The 23004-nt window shown below is 43.0% G+C and overlaps 1 protein-coding gene across 1 annotated transcript in view; it reads right to left on the bottom strand.

Moving 5' to 3' along the window:
• RPRD1B (regulation of nuclear pre-mRNA domain containing 1B) overlaps window positions 1–23004 on the bottom strand; it is a 51066-nt gene that overhangs the window by 6497 nt on the left and 21565 nt on the right. The window contains exons 5-6 of the mRNA XM_008698111.2: window positions 21589–21715; window positions 15922–16097 (exon numbers count right to left, since the gene is read on the bottom strand). Coding sequence (XP_008696333.1) covers window positions 15922–16097; window positions 21589–21715 — 303 coding nt within the window. The remainder of the gene's footprint in view (window positions 1–15921; window positions 16098–21588; window positions 21716–23004) is intronic.

Genomic DNA, 23004 nt, shown 5'->3' with positions numbered 1-23004 from the left:
GTTATCAGAGAAATGCAGATTAAAACGAGATACCACCACACATCTATTAGAATGACCAAAATCTGGGAACACGAACACCACCAAATGCCGACAAGGATGTGGTGCAAGAGGAACTCTCATACATTCTGGTGGGAATGCGAAATGGTACAACTATTCTGGAAGACAGTTTGGTGGTTTCTTACAAAACTAAACATACTCTTCCCATATGATCCAGCAATCATGCTCATTGGTATTTATCCAAAGGATTTAAAAACTTACGCCACACAAAAACTTACGCTTGAATGTTTACAGTAACATTATTCATAATTGCCAAAACTTGGGAGCAACCACGAAGCCCTTTAGTAGGTGAACCGACTGATAAACTTTGGTATTTCCAAGCAACAGTTATGCAGCATTAAAGAGAAGAGAGATATCAAGTCATGAAAAGACATGGAGAAATAACAAATGTATATTACTAAGTGAGAGAAGCTAACCCGAGAAGGCCACATGCTATATGAGCTCAACTATATGACATTCTGGAGAAGCAATACTATGGAGACAGGAGTTGCGGGGATGAAATAGGCTGAGCACAGAGGATTTTTAGGGTAGTGAAAATACGATAACGATGGGACACATGCCATCATACATTTGCCCAAACCCACAGAACGTACACCACCAAGAGTGAGCCCTACCGTATGGACGCTGGGAGAGCAGGACGTGTCAAGGCAGGTTCATCAATGGTAACAAATGCACCACGCTGGCAGGGGAAGTTGGCGGTGGGGGAGCAGGGGGCATATAGGAAATCTCTGTACCTTCCTCTTATTTTGCTGTGGACCTAAAGCTGCCCTAAAGAATAAGCTAAGAGGTCTAAATGCAACAGCAAGGGTGACTCTGAACATCCAAAGACAGGTAAAGATTGCCTTGGAAACTGTTAGAACACGCGGCTGGCTTAGCGGAGACAGCTAAATGACCTAGCTTACTGCTCTGAGGAGAAATAAGCAGGTAAGAATTCATGGCAAACTCTGATTAGGTCAAACTGGACAGTAATAGTAATTTTATAGTCCCCTATACTAGTAACAGACTCTGATCTCCCACCCTTTTTTTAAATAGATTCAGTCTTTTCCCAAATAAAGTCATCTATAATCGTCACCATGGACGAACAAGAAAATCTCTCTTGAATCCTAACAAAACTATCCTCCCAACACAACTCCAGCTCTCACTTGCCTCCACTTCTCCCGCTCCCAGGCTCCCCCGGTTGGGCAGCGGCACTTCCTCACTAGCTGCCTTTCCACAGTTTTTCTCTTTGGTTCTAACAAGTAGAGGAGACAGACCACGAAAACCCAAGAATCTTTCTTTTCAACCTACCAATCTGTCTTCTGACAAAAGTTCGGTCCGCAAGCTCTGCTGCTACAAGGTTACGAATTGTGCCCTCAGCAGAAATCCAGCTTCTTTTCATGGTATCACTAAAACCAATGTGATGAGACCCATTCAGTCTTCTGACTCATGTAAGCACACTACATCCCACAACCTCTTTAGTACACCAAGTACCACTCAGCTAGAGAAATGATGTGGCAAGGTGGTCACATGCTCCTTGTTTAAAATACCTTACACTTGGGTGCAATAGAGGACTAAGCCTTTTCTCTAGCACTCACGCCACCCTGCCTGGAACAGGAACGCGAGAGATCGGGCCGGACCTGCACAATTTCTATCAGGATGACAGGGCGGCAGCGCTCCTGCTCACTGGGCCTTCTCCCTCTCTTTCTTTCTTTCTCTCGATCATAATTCACCGTGGCTCTTTTTTGTACTCTTGGACTTCAGATACTTGCCATGCCCCCACTCTTATCTTTAACCAGAGGAGACAAGGCAAATCCAAGTGGTCCTGTGGCTCTTCCTTTCCTGCTCATGCATAATTTGTATTGGGGTGGGGGCAGAGGTGAGGGGCTGAGCTACCATTCGGCTGCATACACCTACCGCAGCAAAGCCTACCTCTCCCACGAGAGACTGAGGGGAGCCGTGAAACAGGGGAGGGTTCTACCAGACTTGCGGCTGCTCCCCTCTGTGTCAGGATCCTCGAGGAGGGGAGGGGAAGTGGGCACCTGTGATAAAGTGCCTGGGTTTATTTGACTGCCAAGAAATGTTTAAAACGCAGAGGGTGAGGCCCAGTGTGCAGTTCTGAGATAATGCCTAGGATTTATGCTCCTGGCAAAGCTCTGGAATCCTGCCTCACAGATTCTCTGAACTTGGAGCAGAAAACGTGTCCAACACCCCCTGCTTCCTGTGGATCCAGCAGACACTGTGCGAACACAGACCATCATGGAGCACTAAGACAACCGGCTGAAGGGAGCGAGGCTTCCACATTCTTTGCCTTTTTTGGTTACGAGCAGTAGGCCAGACCTGACATGCTGCAGATGAGCTCTGAGATAAGAGGGTTAGAAATGACAGGGACTGACATTGCGGTGACCTTTCTATAGGAATTTCATTTTCAAAACAAACAAAATTATAAGCTTCTCCTCTAACCAACTCTGTAAGAAATACTAATCAAATGTAAACATTGTCAAATCTACCTTTTTCTGGCTAGGAACTATTTATGTAAGAAAAATTATGTTAGAAAGAACATCATAGGCAGGGGCTTGATTTGATGAGACAAGATTTCCAGTAACAAGACCCATGTTTTCCTTTATCTTGCCCCGTTGTGCTATAGGACATATGGTATATAAAAATCACCCACTGCTCGGCTACTCCCAATTAAGAGTCATAAAGGGTTATTATGCACGAAGCAGTTTATGAAGGACCCTGTTTTAAAGGTGACCTGCCATACTGAATTTAAGTCAAAGAACTGCTTAATCGCATGAAGACTGAGAGCCAAGCAGAAAGGAGAAGCTGACCCTCACCCTAAAATTATTTAACACGCCCAGTCAGTCCCCTTCATCCTGCCAGGAGGCTTATTACTTCTTGCCACTAAAGATCAGAGGATTTACACTTAGAAATCACAGCCTCTACTTAAACCACAATTAATTCACTTCTCTTTCTTTTGTTTTTTAGGGAAAATATATAAATCTTCTGACTGAAAATAAGAATGCCACTTTTAACTTCTCTTCAAGAATCTATGCAGGAACAAAAAACCATAACTGATCTGTACCTCTCCCCCAGCAGCTCTGTGCTCCCATGTGACTCAGTGGCAGCTGCAACATTTCAAAATGATATACTCTACGGTGTCACAGCAGGGCTGGAGCTGCTGAGTAAGATGCTGGGAAGACACAAGAAAAGGAGGAAGCTGTGGCCCCAGCGCCAGTGCTCCGGACCTCTCGGCTCCATTACTAAACCGTAAGTAAGGTAAACAAAAAGTATTTCCCAGAAGGGAAAATGACAAAATGGCTACAATTAGAGGAATGTTCTCAGAGCGATCCAACCCATCCACTGGAGGAGTCCAATGGGAAGGGGCTTTGTAAGCTCGGAATTGTACCACAAAGTGTCTTTAGGATACTTCTTTCTCCCCAGCAGACCCTCTACACAAAAGGTTTAAGGGAGCTTCTACTGCAGCAGCAAAAACTCTGACAGGGATTTGTAGAAGCAAGAGAAGAGGGAAAAAAAAAATAGTGTCTATATATAATTAAATTAATAAAAATGAAACTAACAAAAAAAGTCAATTTTAGGACCGGACAAATTTTCCAACTTTAATGTAATCATAAAGCTAAATATTTACAATTTAACAGATGTCCATAAAATGCTTTTATTTTGGGGCACCTGGGTGGCTCAGTCGGTTTAGTGTCTGACTCTTGATCTCGGCTCAGGTCATGAGTTCAAGACCCACATTGAGGGGCGCCTGGGTGGCACAGCGGTTAAGCGTCTGCCTTCGGCTCAGGGCGTGATCCTGGCGTTATGGGATCGAGCTCCACATCAGGCTCTTCTGCTATAAGCCTGCTTCTTCCTCTCCCACTCCCCCTGCTTGTGTTCCCTCTCTCGCTGGCTGTCTCTATCTCTGTTGAATAAATAAATAAAATCTTAAAAAAAAAAAAAAAAAAAAAAAAAGACCCACATTGGGCAGAAAGAAAGAGAGAGAGATTTATTTTAAGAATGCACCTGGGTCTTCCAAAAAAAAAAAAAGGGGGGGGGAGGGAGAGAGGGAGAGAGAGGGAGAGAGAGAGAGAGAGAGAGAGATTTATTTTGAAAATGCACCTGGGTCCTCCAAAAATCCTTACATTTATGTCACGGATCCCTAATTATATAAAACCAGGTAAAACCATGATACTAGTACAATAAGAGCTATTTACTATTTATAGTTAAGTTTTTTTCTTAGGGGCACCTGGGTGGCTCAGTCAGTTAAGTGTCCGACTTTTGATTTCAGCTCAGGTCATGATCTCGGGGTTGTGAGATTGAACCCCACATCTGCCTCCAAGCAGAGAGTGGAGCCTGCTTAGGATTCTTTCTCTCCCTCTCCTTCTGCCCCTCCCCTCCAGTCACACACTCTCTCTAAAAAATAAATGTTTGGGGGGCACCTGGGTGGCTCAGTCGCACACTCTCTCTAAAAAATAAGTAAGTGTTTGGGGGGGCGCCTGGGTGGCTCAGTCGCTAAGCATCTGCCTTCGGCTCAGGTCATGATCCCAGGGTCCTGGGATCGAGCCCTGCATGGGGCTCCCTGCTCAGCGGGAAGCCTGCTTCTCCCTCTCCCACTCCCCCTGCTGGTGTTTCCTCTCTTGCTGTGTCTCTCTCTGTCCAATAAATAAATAAAATCTTAAAAATAAATAAATAAACAAACAAATAAATAAATAAATGTATGTTTGGGTTTTTTAAAAGTCAAATGTCTAAGTTATATGCAAATAACAAAGCCCCCACAAACTGGCTTCCTTAACAACCATTTTCATGGAAAACCAGGTTATCAATATGCAGACAAACATCAGAGATGCAGGCCTTCCAATGGTTTCTCCTTCTGTGCCAAATGCTGACAGAGTCAAGCCTTCCTGGAGGGCAGTTAAGAAGCAAAGTGTAGAAAGGTAAAGGGCAGTTTCCACACGGAATAGTTTTAGGCGATATTTATTATCATTTTAAGTGCCAGTGGGTCTGCCTGGGGCAAGGCAGCCTGTAGGTTACTGCACTGCATCTGGATACAGCTTTCTCCACAACCAATAAAAAGACCAATTTCTTTCCATAAGCCAAAAAAAAAAGGAGGGAAATAACATTTCCTGGCTCCTCCCAAAAACCGAGGGTATATTGCATCTCTCCCACCAGGAGGAGGTTGCTGTGATAGAAAATAAGGAGTCAGAAAATTCAAGTTCAAATCCTACTCTACCACTTGCCTGTGGTGCACCATATGACTTCACCTTGCTGAGCTAAGCCTCCTTACATTTAGGATGGGAATGGGAACCATGCCCACACCGTGGGGTGATGCCAGATCTGAATGAGACCAGGCACGTGCTAAACTGTTCAATGTGAAGCAGCAGATCTGAGCGGGAAAAGCATCATCACCACTCCCATGTTTATTGTGTTATAAGCAATCCTTAGTCTTCCTGATCTACGTGTTAGAAAAGGCATGCAGAATTGAAGAAAAAGACAAGGGTTAACGGGATAAAAGATCCATATTCCTTATAAGCCATCTGAGTATGTCCTGAAAATTTAGCACCTTTACTAGAAGTTGGTTTGAGCAAATGAAAGAGCCTCCGGGGGCACCTGGGTGGCTCAGTAAGTTAGGCATCTGACTGCGGCTCAGGTCATGATCTTGGGGTCCTGGGATTGAGCCCCACATTGAGCTGCTCCATGCTCAGCAGGGAGTCTGCTTTTCCTTCTCTTCCCCGTGCTCTAATAAATAAATATAATCTTTAAAAAAAAGAAAAAAAAAAGCCTCCAACCTCCAAGACTGTGGGGGAAAAAGTCACAGATTTTTATAACTAGGTAATACCACAGTCCAGTCCCATCAACCTAAAGGCCAAGAGAGAGGAAAAAATGTGTCTAAGCAGTAAAGCCTAGATCTCATGGGAGCATCACTATGAAAGGAATCCCCCCCCAGCAAGATATAGCCTGACTTAGCCTAGATATGAACTGAGCTGCAACCGTACCTGCCACCTGAGATTAGGACACAGTACCAACCAAGCACTAGGATAGGGTTGGGGATGACAGAGTGACAATCCAGACAGGATTTTATGGTCTGGTCAGGGAAATAACGAAATCATCCATCAACAGAATAACAAACCATGTGGTGCTCTGAAGGAAAAAATAGGGAGATAGGACAGTATTTATGGGGGGAAGAGGGCAGAAACCTGGTTTTATGGGGTGGAGATGGGGGTGGGGTCTCGGGGAAATACTGTTTGACATGGAATAGAAATGACGAAACAGGAATCAACAGGGTAAGAGTAACCAGTGGGAAGGAAAGGGGGCAGAGTGTTCTAAGCAGGGGGCGCAGGACATGTAAAGCTGGTGGGAGAAAAGGCCAGCACAGACAAGATGCAATGCAACGTGTTAAGAGAGATGGCTGCTGAGGTCAGCAGGGGCAAGCCATGGGGTGAGGCATGGAGCATGTGGTGGGAATATGCAAGGATTTGGGCTTATATTTCAGGAGCCAGAGGAAGCCATTTAAATGTTTTCACAGGGGAATGACCTGCTCAGAGCTACATTTTGAAAAAAATCACAGGGCTGCCATGTGAAAAATAAGTTACAGAACACAGGAACAAATCCAGGTGGGTCTGCAAAGAGTGAGCAGGGGAGAAGTAGTAGCAGGGGGACTAAGGTGGTAGGCGTGGAGACAGGGAGGAAGAGAAGGGGACAGATTCAAGAAAAACTGAGATGAAAACCACCAGGGCTTGCTGACCACGCCGACGGGGCAGTGGGGCTATGGGAAGCTGTCTGGCAGAGGTACGGCCCGGGGGCTGAGGGAAAGATGGCGACAAGAGGAGGCTGAGAGGTGGGATGAACAGGGAGTGACACTGGATGAGCTCTGGCGTCCGCTTTTGACAAAGAGCAACGCAGGGAAAGAGAAGGAAAGGAAAGGTTAGAAGAAGAGGACTGTTTTGGCCATATGACATTCGAGGTGTCTGTGGAATTAAGATATATGGGTCTGAAGCACAAGAAAGGGTCTGGGCTAAAGATCTAGATTTAAGCCACGAGCACGCAGGTGGTAGCTGAAGCCACTCTGAGTGTGTCACAAGAGGACAGAATCAGAAAAAGGCTAAAGGTATACCAACACTAACAGGGTGGGGATGGAGAAAAGCTTACTAAGAACACACAAAAAAATAAGACTGGAACAGAAACCAGAGAAGAAAAACACATAAAGGGTAACGAATAGTATAAAGCGGTATAGAGAGGGCCAAAAAGAGCAAAGGAAACAAAAGACGGGCGGGGGTGGGGAGAGGGATATGTATCTTGGGTTTGAGTTTGGACCAGTGGCAGGGGACTGGGAAGACAGCCACTTCAGTAGAATGTAGATATGCATGCCAAGCTGCAGTGGGTTCAGAAGTAAAGGCAGAGAGGGAAAATGGGGTTGTTACAAAGGGACAGTGGGAGTGTGCTCATATTAAGAGAGGCACATTAGAGGGGCAAAGTATGCCACCTGCAGAGAATGGCACCTACGGCCAGTCTACTGGAGGATTCTTCCACAGAAAGGAGAATAAAGTGCCCCTGAAGGGCCCGTGCGATAAGGAAAGGCAGACTCTAACAGCTTCAGGTCAGACAAGTGTTAGAGCCTGTTTGCCCCAGCTGAGGGTAACGTTGCTGTTTTATAAATGACAAACCACAGCAAAGATAAAAGTCTGCAAGGACCACTGGCCTCAACAGAGAAAGCCTGGAATGGGGACTAGAGATCCTCATCACTGAATCGTAACTGGGGTAAATGATATCCATGGGAATAACTCCCAGCAAGTCTATGCCTCACGGAACAGAAACACGATGGGCAAAATAAAAGGACCCAGAAAAGGACCCAAATACATCATACCAGACACTTTGAAGAAAGAGTGGACTGAGTCCATTAACCACTATCCAAACCCCAAGAATGCTCAGAAGGCTGCTGGTAAATTTTTGTTGAGTTTAAAACTGCAAAGTTACTCTGCTTAAAGTTCTCCAAGTACCTAATGACTGGATTAAGCAAGAGAGTTGTCCACACTTTTTCCTAAAGATGTTTAAGGATTCTGAATAAGGGAGAAACAAATAAGGAGGCCTGCAAAGTCATAATGACAGCTGGTCCCTTCACCTCTCCACAGGAGGCACGCCACACCCTTGGGAGCTCATGGGCTTTGTTTGCAATGGTTTCTTTCTGATTCCTGATTACAACCACGAACACTTTTGCTATCATCACAGGAAAAGACTTTCTAATCTTAATTCAAGCCCTAAATCTCATAGAGATAAAAACAAAAGTCAGAAATGGAATTTCCAAGATTGCAAAGTATGACACAATCCAATTTTACTTTCTACGAAAATTGCAACTTGACGTGAAGAAGGCCTACCTTAACAGCAGTAGGAATATTCCTAAAGACTAAAATAGATGTCTGCTCAAAATGACATGTATCCACTGGGTCAGATATTTAGACGCTAGAGCTCAAATTTCTGTAATCTGAACCTGCTCTCCAAATGATGCTCACTCAAGTCAGTGTTATAATAAGAAGGAACCGCTATTTCCCACGGCTGTCTCAAATGTAAACAGAACTTCAAACCCAGAAGAGAGCCCCATTTGTCCAATTACACTATTCAATGCTCATTTCTTCACAAAACAATGATTAATCCTTAACTTGGGGATGGATATCTGAATGTTCTACCTGTCTATCTCCAAAACTCTATGAAGTGCCAGACTGCTGAAGATGCTTTGGAAGAGCAAGAACTCCTATAGCAGGAAGGCACATAAACTTAGCACACTTAAAGACACGCAGGCATCTACACGTACACACGGAATCCATTTTTCGAAACTTACAGGAAGGAAATAACCCAATAATGGAAGGTAGCCCAAAGTAAAAAAAAAAAAAAAAACCCAAAAAACAAAACATAAATGCTCAATAACAATAATTATTGATTATCCAACTACAGGTATTCAAGCAACCATTTAAAATGTTTACATAGCTTTCTGTTAATAATGGAAAACGATCACATAAAGTTAAAAAAAAAAAGCATGACAGAAAATTGTCTACACATTACGATCACTTTAATTTTAAAATTGTAGAAAAAAGGGGGCCGGGATGGCTCAGTTGGTTAGGCGTCTAACTCCTGGTCTTGGCCTGGGTCATGGTCTCAGGGTTGTGGGATCAGGCCCCGTGTGAGGCTCTGCACTTGGCTCGGAGTCTGCTCGGCCCTCTCCCTCTGCTCCTTCCCTGGCTCACTCTCTTTTTCTCTCTCAAATCTCAAATAAATAAATACAATCTTTTAAAATAAAAAATAAAAAATAAATAAATAAATAAATAAAATTGAGGAAAAAATAAAGGAAACGTACCAAAATCAAAAGTTCTCTCAGTGGTGAGATAATAATTTTTTAATACTTATTTTCTAAGTTTCCCTATGATGTGTTTGTAATCAGAAAACCAGAAATAAAGAACTATTAGTTGAATAAGAATGAATGTTCTGGCAGGCAAGCAGTGACAAGGAGCCCAGATGCTGTTTTGACTTAACATGTATAGGTACTTTGTAAATATGAAAAATTAGTGCTACAAACACCAGCTAAAACTCAGTGGAGCTATTTTGGAAGACAGGAGGAATCGCCAAAAGTTGGGCTATAAATACAGAAACGATGCTAAGACTAAATGTATGGAATTCTAACTGGGAGAGCTTTGAAATCATGTTACTTCTTTAATGTGAAGTCTCAAATGTTGGTGAACCATGCCCTTAGGTCACCAAGTATGTGAAGTACATTATAATGATTATAATGTGGCATTTCTCCCCCTGGGATGAAAAGAGATGAACAAATACCAAGGTTTTCACATTGTAACAACAACAACAACAACAACAACAAAATGCACACATGAGCACCCCCACACACACACATGTGCACACACGCATCCTCACAGATAAGAGCTCCAGCTGCAAATCTAACCTGAGAGTAAGGGTTGGCAGCAACTGAAAAGAATGGAAGGACTTCAAGGACACAGCCTCTAACCTGCAAATTACTTGCAGAACCATACAACTCAAGAGAAGTCCCCACTTACTGGAAGGATACTTTGTAGGGGGAGGCTCCCATATCAAAGCAGGGATGAAAGAGCAGGGGGCAAGCCATGAGCTGCTGTGTAGGGAAGGATGTGAGTGCAAACCCTCCATGGGGTCACGTGAGCAGTGTAAGCAGACTGACCTTTTCAACAATGGCTGGAACAGCCCATGGTGCTGATAGCACTGCTACTCTAGGGAGGAAAAGAGTTATCTGCTAAAAGGAAGGGCAGTGAGTGTAGAGGACTGTGAGCAGGTGTGGCCAGGCCAGGCAGGGCTATGAGAGGCAGTCTAGGCAGAGCCTCTAAGCTCCCAGGGGAACACTAGATGATGACTAGAGTCAGGCGTCAGGAGATTAGGGTTCTGGTTCTCACCGACTTCCTCTGTGACCTTGAACTGCTCATAGACACTCTGAGCTTTGTTTTCTCATCTAAAATGAGGATTAGATCACCTGCTCCCATCTGCCCTTATTGGAATGGACAATGAGATACTGGCTTTGAACATCATGGGAAAAAGAAGAATTTACTCCAAAGTTGACAAAAAATGGAGCTATCTCCACCTATTGCCTATCCCATTATTGAAATAAATGCATTTAGCCATCTGCACCCCGCAGGGAGGGGGCCGATGCTGCCAAAAACAACAGACGGCCATCAGTTTGGTTTAGTACCTCCTTAGCTACAGCCAAAGAATTTCTCAAGTTGTTATAACCCAACTGCAAACAGAAATATGAAGAGTCACAAGGCAATGTTAGATCCTGTACCATTTCCCCCTTCCAGCTGTACTGTCTGAAGTAGAAGGCTCTACTTCTGAGTATTCATTACGGCCAAGGAGGAGGTGCCAAGCTGGGGAGAAACAGCAGCAGCCCCAAGTTCAATGAGCCAATCACCCCCACCCCCTAGAGCATGCATAGTCCGAGCCAGGAGGGTATTTAGAACCTCGGTGGCAGAATCAGCTCTCTCAAACCTTACAAAGGTTTTCTCAGAGGCCACTCTGAAATGCTTCATGCAACTATTTTAATCCCCCTACATATGATGGCATTTTTCTAAAACAAGGTTCTTGAGGATTGCTGAAATGATTCAACTTTGGCTACTCTTCTGTGTAGGATGTCTTCCGGCTGTTGACCTGATGGAATCAAATTTAAAATAAAACAACAAAGGAAAAACGCAAACCTGGTGGAAAGTTACCAGATGTCTGCCCTGGATTCTATTCCTGGTCTGTGGCAAACTCCCTTCTCTGGGTCTGAGTTTCTTCACCAATTTGGAAGTCAGACTCCATGATGTCTAAGATTCCGTCCAGCTCGGTAGTACTGTTAATGACTTACCCACACATCCAGGCCTCAACGTGCCACTTCATTTTGAGTGAAGAGTGAAGCTGGCTGTCACGGCTGTGCCTTGGTGGCTTTGCTGAACACACATGCATCTGTATGCACGCTTTATAAACCTGGAGGCACACACACCTACTAAAGGGCGGCGCACACTACTGCCCACTCCTGTGGTCACTGATATTCGTGGCACCTAAACAGGGCCTTTGTAATGTCAAATGCACCAGTAAGCAGGCCTCTGACATGCATTTTTAAATTCTGCAGCAGAAATTTTAAAAGATCTAAGGAAACAGAAAGAAATCTTGCGTTCATGGACTGGAAGACTTAAGACTGTTAAAATGGCAATAGTTCCCAAAGCAACCTAGAGATTCAGTGTGATTCCTATGACAGTTCCAATGACCTTTTTTTTTTTTTCTTTCCCTCAGAAATGACAACCAAACACCATGCTGTGAATGAAAATAACTGATATGGTAGTAAAACAGTGAGTACCTGCTCCTTTTTGATTTTTACTCCGGTGTTTGGACAAATAGGTTTGTATTCCCTCTGTCCCGTCCCTTTCCCTCTCCCCCTCATCAGTGATGCCCTGATCACTCAAATGAAGATACCCACATCATGCTTTATCCAACCTGACAAGGCAGGAACTCCATCCAACCCGTCTGACATGGCTTGTGAGCTTCTACCAGACAACCGGGGTAGTCACCTCTATCTACCAGAAACAAACCCTCCCTTTGCTCTAAGAACTGAAGTTTGGAGGCTTTTCTGGTACCTTTGGCCTCTACCTTTTCGAATTAACCTTCTTCTGTACCCTCCACACTTCTTAACCACCTCCAGGCTACCATTTGTGCTTCCTTCCACATGCCCTCTTTCCCATTTCTAGGTTTTCTCATGTTTGTGACAAAAGCATTGCAAATAGATTGGAAGCAGCCCCCTTCTAACCCTGCCTGGAGTTTAAGGGAAAGGTGGTAGGCCAATGTCACCATAACATCCAGAAACAGAAGCAAAAAACAAAAGAACAGGTAAAAAAACAAAATAAAACAAAAAAACCCCCCATCATCTCAAAATGAATCATGATTCTACTTAAAGGGGAAAAAAGCACAAATGAGAAAACCCATAGGAGTTTCTATCAAAAAGTCACCTTTCTTTACCACAAATTAAATCAGATCTGTCAAACCACTTTTCATGCAACTTAAAAAGAAAAAAAAAAAAAAAACACCTGTCTTTATAGAAAAAGATTGCATTGACTGATGGAATTTCATGCACAGAACAAATATTTACTGAGAAACAATTATGTTCCTGGCACTGCAAGAGCAAAAGACCACGTAGGCCAGCAGACTTCAGAAGACCTGCCGAAGGGTATTACAGGGTTCAGAAACTGCCCACGTGTTTAATAATTCTCTCACATTGTAAATAAACTTCTGACCAAATTAGTGTAATATTAACATGTTAATTTTCTCCTGGTCTATTTCAACTTCGACACAGTGAGCTAGGATGTTCCCTTTACTTCTTTCTCATATTCTAACTCTCCGTTCGCTGCTGTTTCTCCCCAAACAGAGGGTAAGCTCCTTGAGCATGTCTTGCTCATCTTTGGACATCTTCTGACTGGCACGGGCTGTGCTGACTTTATCATGAATAAACAAGCAGCTCCTTAAAGAGCACAGAGCCTGGTTCCCATTGGAGGACTGTGACACTTCCCTCCCACCCCTTCTATTTTTTGTCTTTTTTCACACATTTGTCTGCTCCGGTCTGCTTTCCCATTTATAAACATATTTCTCTTCTTCAACTGTGATTTCCTTTTACAAAAAGCCTTCACTGCCTTCCAGGAAGTTTGGATTTGACCTTAAACCACAATCGGAGTGGCCAACTGCCTCCTTAATCTATATTACGTATAATCCCCTGGTTTGGTTTTATGTTCACTGATGCTCTTTATGCCACAATGACTTCCTTGAAGGCAGAAACACAATCTCTCTGTGAGCCGTAACTGCCCCCTCCTATATGCCAGCATCTCAATCATCCTTGGCTCCGAATCATCACATTCCCTACCCCAAAGCTTAGGAGCCACCCAGAAATCTAACGTAAGATTCTTAAGAGAAAGACAAAAAGGTATGCTTGTTACTTGAAGGAAGAGGTGACCTTAAAAAAAAGGGGGGGGGGGACCTCGTTGTTAACAAATTAGAACTTTGGGAAGAAAACAGGCTCTCAAGCAAATCATTACATTTCCAGAGTTCTAAGAATTCCATATTCATACATTAAAGGCAATGAAGGGATTAAAAAATAAAAGCAGATTTCATTTACATTCTGATATGGCATTTTTAAAACAAGGACTAGCAGTGTTAAAAAAGTGAATGTTAAAAAGATAGGTATACTTGATGCACAGCCCTCGTCAAGAAGAGACTGTGAGCATTTAGAAGAATTCATACTGGCTCATGTAATTCATCATCTTTCAAGAGGCATATACTTTGCAAGTTTTGCCATCACCTTAAGGGTATGGTGGAGTAACACCAGTCTGTTATGGAATGTGAGAGAAAAATCATAAATTCGAGAGAGCAGACTATTCACATTTTTAGCAAACATGGATAAAGAAAAAAACTAAAGCCAGCTCTCAACATCTTACGTCGTATCTAGTCTTTTAATTTTTTAAATATGCAAATTTAGCTTCATTTTTACAGTGAATGGATTTGTTCAAGTGGTCAAGTGACATTGTATGAGAAAAGAAAGGACCTTTTAGCTCAGAATCTGTACTTTCTAGTGATGGGAGTCTCCTGCTCTGATTCTGAAGCAATGGAACCCCAATGCCCAGATGAGCAGAGGAATTTGGGCTGGAAAGCTACAGCACAGATCCAAATCTCTGATCCATCTCTGCTTAATGACCTTTCCTGGCATCTCACAAACCACTGGTTCTACAGAAACCAGAATGATCCCCCAAGAAACATAAGGAGTCAAGTGCAACTGTGAGGAAGGGAAATAAACAAAGAGTTAATCCACTCTACCAACCCAATCTCCTTCTCAAAGACTCTGTCCTCTATGGTAGCTTGCCACGTTCCACCCAACAACAGCTGCTCATGATAATCAATGTCTGACAGATCAGAGAAAGCCCTTAATGTGTCGCCAAGGGGCAGTTCAACAGATGGCATGGTGACTTACAACCAGAATCATTAATTACACTCTCTTATTAGTCCCGGGGCACAGTGCTGAAAATGCTTCCTCAGTGAAAGATGAGCATTTCAGATAAATGACCGTCTGGTACTGCCTGTGAAACTCCCTTTAGGATTTCTGGTCAGTGTCGATTTCTAAATCTAAGCCATACTACTTTCACAACCGGATCCCATCTTCCACTTCCAGGACGGCTTATGAAGTTCCCCCAACCACTACCCAGCCCTGCTCCCGTAATCACTGCAGGTAAGGATAGAGTCAAAAGTGCCCATCATTCACTGCCCTCTTCAAGTCAGCGACTGTGTGGAAAGGCAAACATGATAATCTTAGCCACAGGATTAGCTCCGTTTCCCCTCCCTCTGTGTCAGAGAACATGTTTCTTTTTTTTTTTTTTTTAAGATTTTATTTATTTATGCGACAGAGATAGAGACAGCCAGCGAGAGAGGGAACACAAGCAGGGGCAGTGGGAGAGGAAGAAGCAGTCTCATAGCAGAGGAGCCTGATGTGGGGCTCGATCCCATAATGCCGGGATCACGCCCTGAGCCGAAGGCAGACGCTTAACCGCTGTGCCACCCAGGCGCCCCAGAGAACATGTTTCTTGAGTGCTGGGGTGGGGAGGGGAACTATCCCCTCCCTCCCTTACCTACTCTGGTGCTTCCTGTGATATATAACTGACTGTCTGACTCAAAACTGCCCTCACCTCTGAAGCCGCTAACAGCTTAGGGCAAGCAAAGGTTCCCAAATGTCCACACTGCTGGCTGTGTTACGCAAGCACTGATGTTAAACCACTGTGTACTTAATTAAGAAGCCAAATAAATGCATGGCTAGGAACTAGTTCTAAAGCCCCTCCCAAAGGCATTCATTCAGACTAATGTCAACTCAGGGTAGAAAGTAGTTCCTTCTCAACAGTTTGAGAACTGGACTCCATAAACATTAGTGTGAAATTTTAGAACTGATTGCAGACAGAGCTTAGACGCAGACTACTTACTGGCCTTAACCATGGATACAAGTCAGAAATAAATCTCAAAATAATCTAAAAGAAAGACAATGTTAAGTATTTTCCAAATACCACCAAATACACATGCTTCAGTTCTGTCACCCACCTGTTCTTTTTGTACCTCAACTTACAATTAAGATCCTAAATGCTTTAAGGTTTCATTGTTTCTTACATTCCGGTTTGTTCTTTCTTGGACACACAAAAACAGGACTTCCATTTTTACCTTGGTTCAAATGATCACAGTATCTGATGGATGTTCTCAATCTCATCAGACAAAAAAATGTGTTAATGAAAGCATAAAGAAACCTCCTACTGTGGACTATAGGAAGGGAAATGTGGGCAGTCTGGGTCTGCCTCACCATGTACTCACTTCTAGTTTTTTCTCCTTTTCTGACAAAACATCTTTCTGGTTCTGGGTGTACTCCACCAGCATCCGAGCCAGCTGGCGCCGGTCTTCCAGTTCTGCCGCCAGACGCCCGTTATATTCTGCTAGTAACAGACATGCTTCATCTACTGTTTTTGAAAGACGTTCAGCTGCCTCTTTGTCTATGTACAAATGAGAACAAAAAACAGAGACAATATAGAAATCACACAGGCATGATTGCAAACATTTCTGGGGGAGGTTCGCAGTTTCTCTCTCAATGCACAGAGTCCAAGTATAAGCCAGAACCTGTAGACGAACAATGGACTGGCTGACAGAGAAATCCAAAGGCACTCACTCCTGTTAATAAGAAAGGACACCTCTGAATTGCCTGAAGTGAGGCAATTGTACAAGGAGGGGAATCTTGCAAAGGATTTCTAAATGCCTATTCCTGCAAAAGCTCTACAAATAAAGCAAACAGAGATACTTAAGGTCGGATGTGAAATAATTTTTCTGTGCCTTTGAGAATTTTGAAAGCGCTTTCGTATTATTTTAAGTATTCTTTGCACGGTCTTCTGAAATACAAAAGCAAGCACTCATTTCTTGGGTGTGGAAACTAAGACCAAATAAAAGCTATAGGACAGGTTCAATACCATGTGGTTAGCAGAGGAGTTGGGACTCAAAACCATGTCTCTAAAACGGACCTTATAACAGGACTGATACCATGGCAGCCTTGAACCTGGGTAGGAGCTCTCTTCTTCCATTCAACAAAATATAGGGTCTGATGAGAACAGACTTCTTCCAAATTCTTTAAGCATGACCCATGGTAAGAAATACACTTTATGCAAACACATAAAAAGAAATGGAAGTTTCATAAAACAATACTAATCCTTTCTATGTGCAAAGCGTTCCATCTTCTATTCTGGGTTTGTTTGTTTGTTTGTTTATTAATTAAATAAATAAATTTTGGTCATTACCTACCAGACTGATTTCCCATCCAATTAGTGGGTTGTAACTCACTGTTTGGGAAAAAAAACTGTGAAGTATCAAAGTATAAGAAAGGATATCCTTGGGGGGGGGCGCCTGGGTGGCACAGTGGTTAAGCGTCTGCCTTCGGCTCAGGGCGTGATACCGGCGTTATGGGATCGAGCCCCACATCAGGCTCCCCTGCTATGAGCCTGCTTCTTCCTCTCCCACTGCCCCTGCTTGTGTTCCCTCTCTCACTGGCTGTCTCTATCTCTGTCAAATAAATAAATAAAATCTTTAAAAAAAAAAAAGAAAGGATATCCTTGGAAAAGAGGAGATGAACAAGGCTCAACGTGAGGAAATGAGGGGAAGCGACAAAAGGACGAACTGTGTTAGAAAAGAACTGATAAAATTAATTTCATGTGGGTCTGGTGAAATTAGAGCTCTAATATGTATATAGCATTTTCAAAAAGGCCTTTAAGGGTCAAGAGATCACTGCTTTGAAGCCAAGAGCAAGGGCATCCCATTCCCTCTTGTTCACTCCAAGATTCTGCGGCTGTGACTGTCCCTTGTGCTTCCCCACACCTCTCAACTTCTTTCTCTTCCTCCGCCAACACTGTCATCAGCATACAAACATGCTGCTCTACCTTCTGCCCCCATGTCACTCTCTAGCTATTGCCCCATTTCCTTGCCTCCTTTACAGAACTCCTCAGAAGAGCTGACCATTCTCCCGGTACCCACCTCTTTTCCTACCACTGTCACTTAACCCACTCCAATCAGACTGCTATGCCCCAAACCTTCCAGTTAGTTGAATAAATATGTGGACTCCTATTATTCCCAACACCATTCTAGACTCTCAGAGCAGCAGGGAACACAAAGGACAAAAACTCTCTGCCCCCAGGAGTTTACATTCTCAGGTAAGAAGAGAAACAATATGCTACATTTTACTTGTTTATCAGATGAAGATCAGAATTCTAGAGAAAAAAAGGCAGAGGAGAAAGCATGGGACATTCAGAGGGAGAATGTGGTGGTCAGGGTAGGCTTCACTGAGGTGGTATATAAACCGAGGTGTGGAAAAAGTGTGAGAACAAGCCACATGAATGTCACTATCTGGGGAAGATCGTTCCAAGCAAAGGGAACGGCAAGTGCAAAGCCGTAGAAGGGGAAAGTGCCTGGTAAGGAGCCCATAGAACTGGAGTGCTCTGAGCAGAGGGCACATGGTCCAACTTCCATTTGAACAGATCACTCGGGTTACTCTAGTTATGTGGAGGACAGAGTGATGGCTGGGAGTGGGAGATAAGGAGGAAGCAAGGAGACCAAAGGGAAATGACTGCAATAATCCCAGTGAAGATGTTGGTGACTTGCACCAGGTAGTAGCAGTGGAAGTGGTGACAATATCAGATACTGGGGTCAGATACGGGTTTCGGTCCTGATCAACAGGAATGATGAGGGGTCATCTACTGGTAAGGGGAAGACCGTGAGAGCAATGAATTTTGGAGAGAAGATGACAAGTTTGGTTTGAGACAGGTCAAGTCTGAAATGGTTTTGAGACAGCCAACAAGTAACACTAAGCAGAAGGCTGGATGTATGGGTCTCAAGTTCAAGTGACAAGTCAATACTAGAAACATAAATTAGGGAATCATTAGCCTAAAAATTGTTATTCAAAGTCATCAAACTGGATAAGAGGAACTGTCAGTGAAACTACTAGAGAAGAGCGCTAAATACTCAACATTAAGAGGTAAAAGGAGTGAAAAAACCCGCAAGGAGACTAAAGCACCACAGCTAGAGGGAGGAGAGGAAAGCTAGGATAGAGTCCTACTTTCCTGCTGCTGCTGCTGCTGCAACAAATTTACCACCAATTCAGTGGCTGAAATTAACACAAATGTATTATCTTAGTATTTATTATCATGGCCTCCTCCACTATCTTCAAAATGTACCTCTCCAAAGACTGTTTCCAGGGTCCTATCTCCTCCTCTGACTACTACCCTCCGGCCTCCTCTCAGAAGGACCCTGTGACTAGATGGGACCCACCTGAATCATGCAGGATACTCCTCCCCCACCTCAAGATCCATAACTTCATTGCATCTGTAAGGTCCCTTCTGCTGTGTAAGATCACATATTTACAGGTTCTGGGGATTAGGACACGATGTCTGGGTGGGTAAGGGGTATTACTATTCTGTCTACTGCACCAAATCAGAAGAAATGACCAACTGGGCCAAATGTTACTAATATCAAGTTACGATGACCACAAGTGAAGATTGGGCAAAAATTGACCACTGAATTTAGCAACATGGAAGTCATCAACAACACTGATAAGAGCAGCTTCAGTAAAGTGGAACCAAAAGAAAATGGGAAGAGGGGAAAGGGAGACAAATGAGCACAGGCAATCTATTTATGTTTTATTACAAAGAACAGAGAAATAAGGCAGTAACTAGAGGAACATACGGGTCAAGAAAAAAAGTTTTTCCCACATGGAAAAAAGTACACGTTTTTATGCTGTGCAGAATGAGCCAGTAGAGGGAAAAAATGGACAATTGTTGGAGCAATGTCCTTGAGTAGTGAGAAGGAACAGGGCTAACGAACAGGTAGGGAGCTGATTTAGAAAACGGTACGTTCACCACAGAAGTAGGAAGAAAAGTCAGCCTCTGTGTGTTATTCGTTTTTCCCAGCCACACTCAGCTGTGCAGGTCCAGGAAAGAACAGAGGAAAAGCTGGATTTAGGAATGGTGGCCGAGAGGGGGAAAGGAATTGTTATTAAATGGGTATAAAGTTTTAGTTTCGCAACGAAAAGAGTTTTGGAAACTGGTTGTGCAATAATGTGAATGTACTTAGTGCTTCTGAAAGTACGCTTAAAAATGGTTAAGATCATAAATTAGGTGTATTTTATTGCAATTAAAAATCAAAATGAATTTTTTATTAATTTTAAAAAAGTGGGGTGCTCATGTGGCTCAGTTAGTTAAGGTCCGACTCTTGATTTAGGTCATGATCTCAGGGTCACAGGATCGAGCCTGATGTCGGGCTCAGCGGGAAATCTGCTCAAAATTCTCTCTCCTTCTTCCTCTGTGCCCCCTACCCTGCACTCTCTTTCTAATGCAAATAAATAAATATATCTTAAAAAAAAAAAAGGCTATGAGACATGAGACCTTTAGGTCAGTGAAAAGAGAAAAATAAAATCACATACACTGCTAGCTTTATGTTAATTTGCTCCCAATTTTTACAGACTATGATTCTGATAGTAGCAATAAATGAGTTGATCATTGTAATAACCTCAAAAGTTGGACTTAGCCAAGAGAAAAGCTGGGGTTTTGCCAGAAGACTACAGTGAAGAGGAAAGAGAAAAACAGACTGAGGGTGTATGTAAGGGAGTGATTATAAAGACTCTGTGCAAAGTAGAGAAGAAAGTAAGGCCAGAGGGGAGTGGAGGCTGAGAAAAGGTGGAAGGATTAACAGACTGTTAGATCTAGTAGGGTCCAAGTGCTGGAGCTGGGGAGGTAGGAGTGAGCCCAAATGCTGCCTGTAGGATTTAGACAGCCTCCACGTTGAGTCCTGCAGCTAAGCACGCTCCCAACCTGCAGTCTTTATTTGGACTGTACCCTCTGCCTGGGTGGCACTTCCTTCCCTCAGATATCCTCATGGCTTGCTTCCTAATCTTGGGGGGCCTCTGATCAAAGGTCATCAGAAAGGTTTTCCCCAAACACCTTTAAAATACAGGTGTGCCTCGGAGATACTGCAGGTTCAGTTCCAGACCACTGCAATAAAGCAAATTTCGCAATAAAGGAGTCAAATAAGTTTTTTGGTTTCCCAATGCATACAGAAGCTATGGTTACACTATATTGTTCTACTAAGGGTGGGAGAACATTACGTCTAAAAAGAACTGTATACGCTGTAATCAAAAAATACTTTGTTGCCAAAAAATGCTGTCACCTGAACTTTCAGTGAGTCCTAATCACTGATCACAGGTCATCGTAACAAATATAATAGAAAGTTTGACATACTGCAAGAATTACCAAAATGGGACACAGAGACATGAAGTGAGCAAATGCTGTGAGGAAAATGGAGCTGATAGTCTTGCCTGAAGACACCTAACCTCTCAAAGACTCAATTTCCTTCTATGCAATATGGGGATATAGTCAGTGATCTCAAAAGGTTATCAGGAAGAGTAGAAGTATCTGGCACAGAGCATTCTCTATAAATACTAGCTCGTGCTTCACTCCTTCCTTGCAGTTTCCATGCATAAAACAGGAATAATGTTCTGTGTCCCTCCCTGTTTAACTGGAGGTGATCATCAAGAGGGCATGATGACATGACTAACAATACGCACCTGGCGTCCTTGGCATCAAAGGCACTATCGTCTATGCGGTATGTCTGGGTACGGCGTGTAAATCACACAACACTGAATCATCATTTTTTTTAGTAAGAGGAGCATGAATTTAATGTCTTCTCTCCTGCCCCCCACATTGCATACACAATGTGCCCTGCGTTTTCAACAGACCTTACTTAAGAGTGCCATAGGCTGTGGCATGCCGGCATTTCTGCATAGTTCCTAGAATCACCATTGAAGCATGGACTGTCTCAACAGCTTTGCTGTTTGCAAAACCCAATACCACATTGAAGAAGTCTGTATCTGCAGACGTAAGCATGTCCTAGGGTTTGATGCATTAGAGAAATGTCCCACTTCCCTCACCTTTCACCCAAACTCTACCTTCTCACCTGTTATTTTTTCCAACAGAGAAACATCTTGCACTTCCTGGGGCAAAGAAGCAATCTTCTGCCGGACAGTAGCATCCCCTGATGCAGCATTTTCCAGGTCCTGCAAAGCTTTGATCAGTTCCTCAGTCTGTACAATGAAAGCACAAACAACACTGTCCATTAAGACATATGGAATTTAAAGAAAGTTAGCCAGAATTAAATGAGGTGGAGGAAAATTCTAAAAATGATCACTCCTGACATTTACAAAAACATTGCCCTAAATACCAGAGCCTATACTGAGGTTAGTGATTGGATTAGATGATGGATTCTAAGAGAATGTACAAAGTTAATTTTTCTAAGTCAATAGCAGAACATGGAGAAATTCTACATAACCTGAAAAAAAAAAAACTTTTTAAAAGAGCACGTTTTTGGCTCTTAAAAAAAGGAGCCTGGTTCATATCGCTTAGTATAGCATAAAGGCACATGTTTCAGATGTTGAACAACTGTGTGCTGACTGATTAAATGAAACGACACTGCCTACTTCAAGTCTCCCCTGGATTTGCTTTACCAAATGAGTGTCACAAAGATGACAGTTTCCATTTTGGGAGCCACTCTCCAAATTAAATGTGTCAAACTCATTAATTACAAACAAAGGGGAAAAAGACGAGGACAAGAGCAAACCAAGAATGCATACTTTGTACACTAAAAAGGGTAATTTCAAATCATCACAAAATGGGATGCCTGGGTAGCTCAGTCAGTTAAGCCTCTCCCTTCAGCTCATCATTATCCCAGGGTCCTGGGATCAAGTCCCACAACGGGCTCATTGCTCAGTGGGGAGTCTGCTTCTCCCTCTGCCTGCCCCTCCCCCTGCTTGTGCTCGCTTGCTCTCTCTCTAAAATAAATAAATAAAATCTAAAAAAAAAAAAAAAAAATCATCAGAAAACAACAAATACTGACAGGTTCACCAGTCCATAATGACCCAGGAGTAACTGGCAATGCAGACAGTAGTTCAGTTATCCTAAAAGTGAATAATTTAGGCTGGCCTCTTAGAAGTTTTTAAATACAAAGCTATATGGCCTAATACTGTTTTCACTTAACCCACCATCTAATTCAACATTTAAAAGTAACACAAACCAGACATGTTTCCTATTTACACGGGCCTTAGCCACACCCATGTAAAATAAGGTAAAACTGTTTTAGGCAAAATGAGAGGGCATGTAACTCAGTAATGAGCACGGTCTCTGAGGTTAGTCAGGCCCAGATTCCAATTAAGACACTGGGCAAGTTACTTAATCCCTCTTTGAGCCTCACTTTCTTTAACGGTGAGTAAAGTAAATAAAGTAAATTAGTTAAGTAAATAAACAGCAAAAATTAATCAATCACACAGAGCTCACGAGCTAATTTATATGAAGAGCTAAACAACGCATATAATTAAAA

Source organism: Ursus maritimus, unplaced genomic scaffold (assembly GCF_017311325.1).
Source record: "Ursus maritimus isolate PB19 unplaced genomic scaffold, ASM1731132v1 scaffold_22, whole genome shotgun sequence".
In the NCBI taxonomy this organism is placed as follows: Eukaryota; Metazoa; Chordata; class Mammalia; order Carnivora; family Ursidae; genus Ursus; species Ursus maritimus.
The sequence above is the reverse complement of the archived record's forward strand: the minus strand, read 5'-3'. Positions and strand labels throughout refer to the sequence as shown.